The sequence below is a fragment of the Macadamia integrifolia genome, unplaced genomic scaffold (assembly GCF_013358625.1).
Source record: "Macadamia integrifolia cultivar HAES 741 unplaced genomic scaffold, SCU_Mint_v3 scaffold115, whole genome shotgun sequence".
Taxonomy (NCBI): domain Eukaryota; kingdom Viridiplantae; phylum Streptophyta; class Magnoliopsida; order Proteales; family Proteaceae; genus Macadamia; species Macadamia integrifolia.
In genome coordinates, this window is record NW_024868103.1 from 6,295 (window position 1) to 9,936 (window position 3,642).

Consider the following 3,642-nt stretch of genomic DNA (forward strand, 5'->3'; position numbering starts at 1 on the left):
GCATCAAGCAACTCTAGGGACTGAAAACCATATTTCATATAAGATTTCCCTTCAATGGCATTTTGGTCATTTTACATGGATGATTTGTGAACATGTCATGTCTATAGATATAGGATCCTTTCGCTTCAAAGGATACTCATCACAACCTATGAGTGTGACAAAATGAGGTGTCTACAGGTTAGAGAGCTGTTATTCTTGAAAGTGAGGATGAATCTTTCATCGCTTCTAAATGCAAAGCTTGTTTAGGGTTTTTTACATTTGCTATGGAGGCTGAGGCCATTCATGATGCCATACTTCTTTGTAGAAGTCTATATACCACATCCTTGGTGATTGCATCTGATTGTCTACTTGCCATTTCATCCCTAAATGGGTTGGAGTTATCAATTGACTGGACTATTTGAGCTGTTGTTTAGGATACTTACTCTCTATCCTATTTTTCTCTTACATTTGTTTTACAAATGTTTCCGCAGTGTTGTTTCTACGTCTCATATTCCGACCTCAAGCACACTAGGTTTTAAATTTCTCAAGTTTAGTGGCTCTACCCACTTCTTTTTCTTGTAATTTTTTTTTTTTTAACCGAAGGTTTTCCATGATTTCTCTTATTAATAATGGGAAAAAGAAAATTGTTTGGCCATGTGGCCCCTGCACATAGACACAGGGGGCATGAAAATTACCATCTCACCCTTGTGAAAGCAAAAATTCCATTCATATTGACATCTCTATGCAAACTCTCATAGGCCTGAACTAGGAAGCGATCTCTTGCCCAATAATAATAATTCAATTGTCTTCCCCAAAAAGAAAAGAAAGGCCCATTCCACCTTATTAGGCTGTAGGGGCCAATTGGATTTTACTTTCACCGATGCGGGTTTAAAATTCTTGGCCCATTTGAAGCAACAACCAGCAAAATCCAGCAAAGCCCCATCTAAGTTGGCCCATCACGACCCAGTACCACTGAACCCTGAACCCAACTCAGGAGTAGTTGCAAACGTGCATTGTCAGAAGACTAGCAATATTGCAGTGACAAAAGCGAGCGAGCGAGAGAGAGAGAGAGAGGGAGATGAGTTTGTATTTTGGTTTAAATCTTATTTTTCTTGTTCTTCCCTTGGTTTCAGGGGAGCAACTTAGTTCCAAGGAATGTGAAGATCTAGGGTTTACTGGTCTTGCACTCTGCTCCGACTGCAACACATTCGCCGAATACGTCAAGGACGATGGTAGTGCTAGCGCTCTTACTCTGCCTTTTCTCTTTATCAACTGTTTTTGCTTAAAAATTTCGTCCTTTTTATTTATTTATTTATTTATTTCACGTAATCTGTGTTGCTTTCGGCTTCAATTCTGAATCTGTTGAGACTTGAGAATTTAGAGCAGCACCGTTGGGTAGTGAATAAATTAGGGTTTCGGTTTCTTTGGAATTAGGATTTTGGATGGATTGTATTTTTATGGTTTTGTGCGTGTTTTCCACTTGAAGCTAGTGTTGGGATAGAGAAAGCTATAATGAGTTTTGTGCGAGCGCTGTAATTGATCCTCCTAACTTGCTTCTGGAAATAATTAATGCGCATCCATTTTTTTTGTTTACAAGTAGTGATGCTGCTCATAGTGAAGTTAATTCTAGTTGGGTATTCCTGTGAGGAACAATTTGGAGAAGTTCTATCTGCATCAATTTCCTTAGAATTAGTCATTTGGTATGTATGAATTGCTAGATTTTAAGATGGGTAGGTTGAGTTAAAACCATAGAAAACCTTAGAGGATCCACTTTTAAAGCCATGATCCTGTATGTCGGGTGGACTCCTCCATGGTAATCCATGTCTTTTTGGTGCTGAGGGAGTATTTAGAGGATATACAATGTTGATGCTACTTGAGGTTCTTTTTTTTTTTCTTTGAAATAAGATGAGGACTGAATGAAGATAAATTTCAATAACAGTTCTCAAATGCACCATGTAGTTTCAATTGAGCAATATTGAACATTGGGTGAATGCTATATTAACAAACGTTGAACGGAGTGGGTACATTAATTGTGTTGTTGGTGCTTTATTCTGTGAATCAAGAAACTTATCCTTATTCAGAGGCAGACACTGTCATTATACCCCTGGAATTTCCCAATGATGTTACTACAATTCAATTTAAGATTTGGTATTGCCTAGGGGTTGTCTGGTGCACACATTTAATTTTTTATTTGGTGAAGATTATGTAAATGGATGTGGATGTGTACAACATATAGGCTAACCTAATTTAGTGCAGTATAATGTATATTTCATCTAACATGATTGTGTATACTGCTAAATCTATTTGAATGCTTGGTTGCAGCATTGGTATCTGATTGTAGGAAGTGTTGCACGGAGGATTCAGATGATTCGTCAAACAAGGTGTGAATATTTGGATAAATGATCTAACTTATAGCCGAGTACATGTGTTTTGACTGTGTTGTTTCTTTTCCCTAAATGTTTTTTTGTCTTCCAAGTTTGTGGATAAGCATATTGTGTATACTTTTATGTTCTTAGTTTGAGATGTTTGTCAACAGAATGTTAATATTACTTGTTATATTTATCTGAGACTAACAGAAAGTGTACACCATGCATTAGATAGCAATGGACAGAGGGAATGAGTATTTCATGTTCATTACAGAATTTTATTTATGTTTGCCCATTCTGTAGAAAAATCTTTTGTATCATATACGTATGTTTTAAAGTATTGGTGCGTATTTAACCTTATCAACTGATATGTATCGGCATCGGTCAGCATTGATATGATACACACCAATACGATGCATGCATGGTTTAAAATATTGGTTTTTTTGTACCATATCAGCCTATACATATCCGTATTGGTCAACATCGTTACGATACACACCAATACAATACATGTTTTTGAAATTTTTTTTTGTAGCGAGGAGTATTGGTGCATATCATACCATATCGGCTGACACACCCCGATACTCATCGATACGTACCGATACTCTCGATACGTACAGTTGAGCGTTGAACAATTGAATTACATTCGTGTTGGAAGGGTGAAAAGAACCCCCATTTGGGAGTGAAATAGAAATTGAAACTATAAGCTCTCGAGCAGTGGGAGGAGACTAGGGCTCTGAGTGCTTGTTGAAGAATTGACACGGGATCATAGGAAATGGTTGGTTAGGGACCTCGGAGCCGTAGTGAAGCAGTCTTTTATAGGGATTTGGTATGCTTATGGACCTACCGATTGATGTTGAAGGATAACCGAATTGGTAGTTAGGGGGAAATGCACCAAACCAGGTAGTGGTTTTCCCAGTCGATGGAATCGATGATTTTCCTTGTTCCTCTTTCAAGGAAACGAGATCTATTAATGGGTGAAATTTTTTCCGGCGCGGAATTTATCATATTCTATTTTTGAATGAACTAGTTTTTACAAATTATTTTATTGATATTTTAATTGAGAGGACTCCCCCTCCCCCCTTTATTTGTTAACTTTTACTCTTCAAAGAGGAAGTCGTTCTGTTATTCCCTAGATGCTTACTTTTTACGGGAGGCAGCATAAACATAGTGGAAGGTTCTGTAATGAGTGTATATGAAAATCCTCTTTGTAAGATCTTTGCAATTCATTTATTTCTTTCAGGGTTGGCTTGTTTCGGGTCTGGCGCTTTTTATGTAACATGCTTGTATGGTCGTG

The 3,642-nt window shown here is 37.5% G+C and overlaps 1 protein-coding gene across 1 annotated transcript in view; it reads left to right on the forward strand.

The window, feature by feature from the left end:
• The first annotated feature begins 962 nt into the window (after nucleotides 1-962).
• LOC122062961 (selenoprotein F) overlaps nucleotides 963-3,642 on the forward strand; it is a 25,538-nt gene continuing 22,858 nt past the window's right edge. The window contains exons 1-2 of the mRNA XM_042626628.1: nucleotides 963-1,211; nucleotides 2,302-2,360. Coding sequence (XP_042482562.1) covers nucleotides 1,058-1,211; nucleotides 2,302-2,360 — 213 coding nt within the window. The 5' untranslated portion in view covers nucleotides 963-1,057. The remainder of the gene's footprint in view (nucleotides 1,212-2,301; nucleotides 2,361-3,642) is intronic.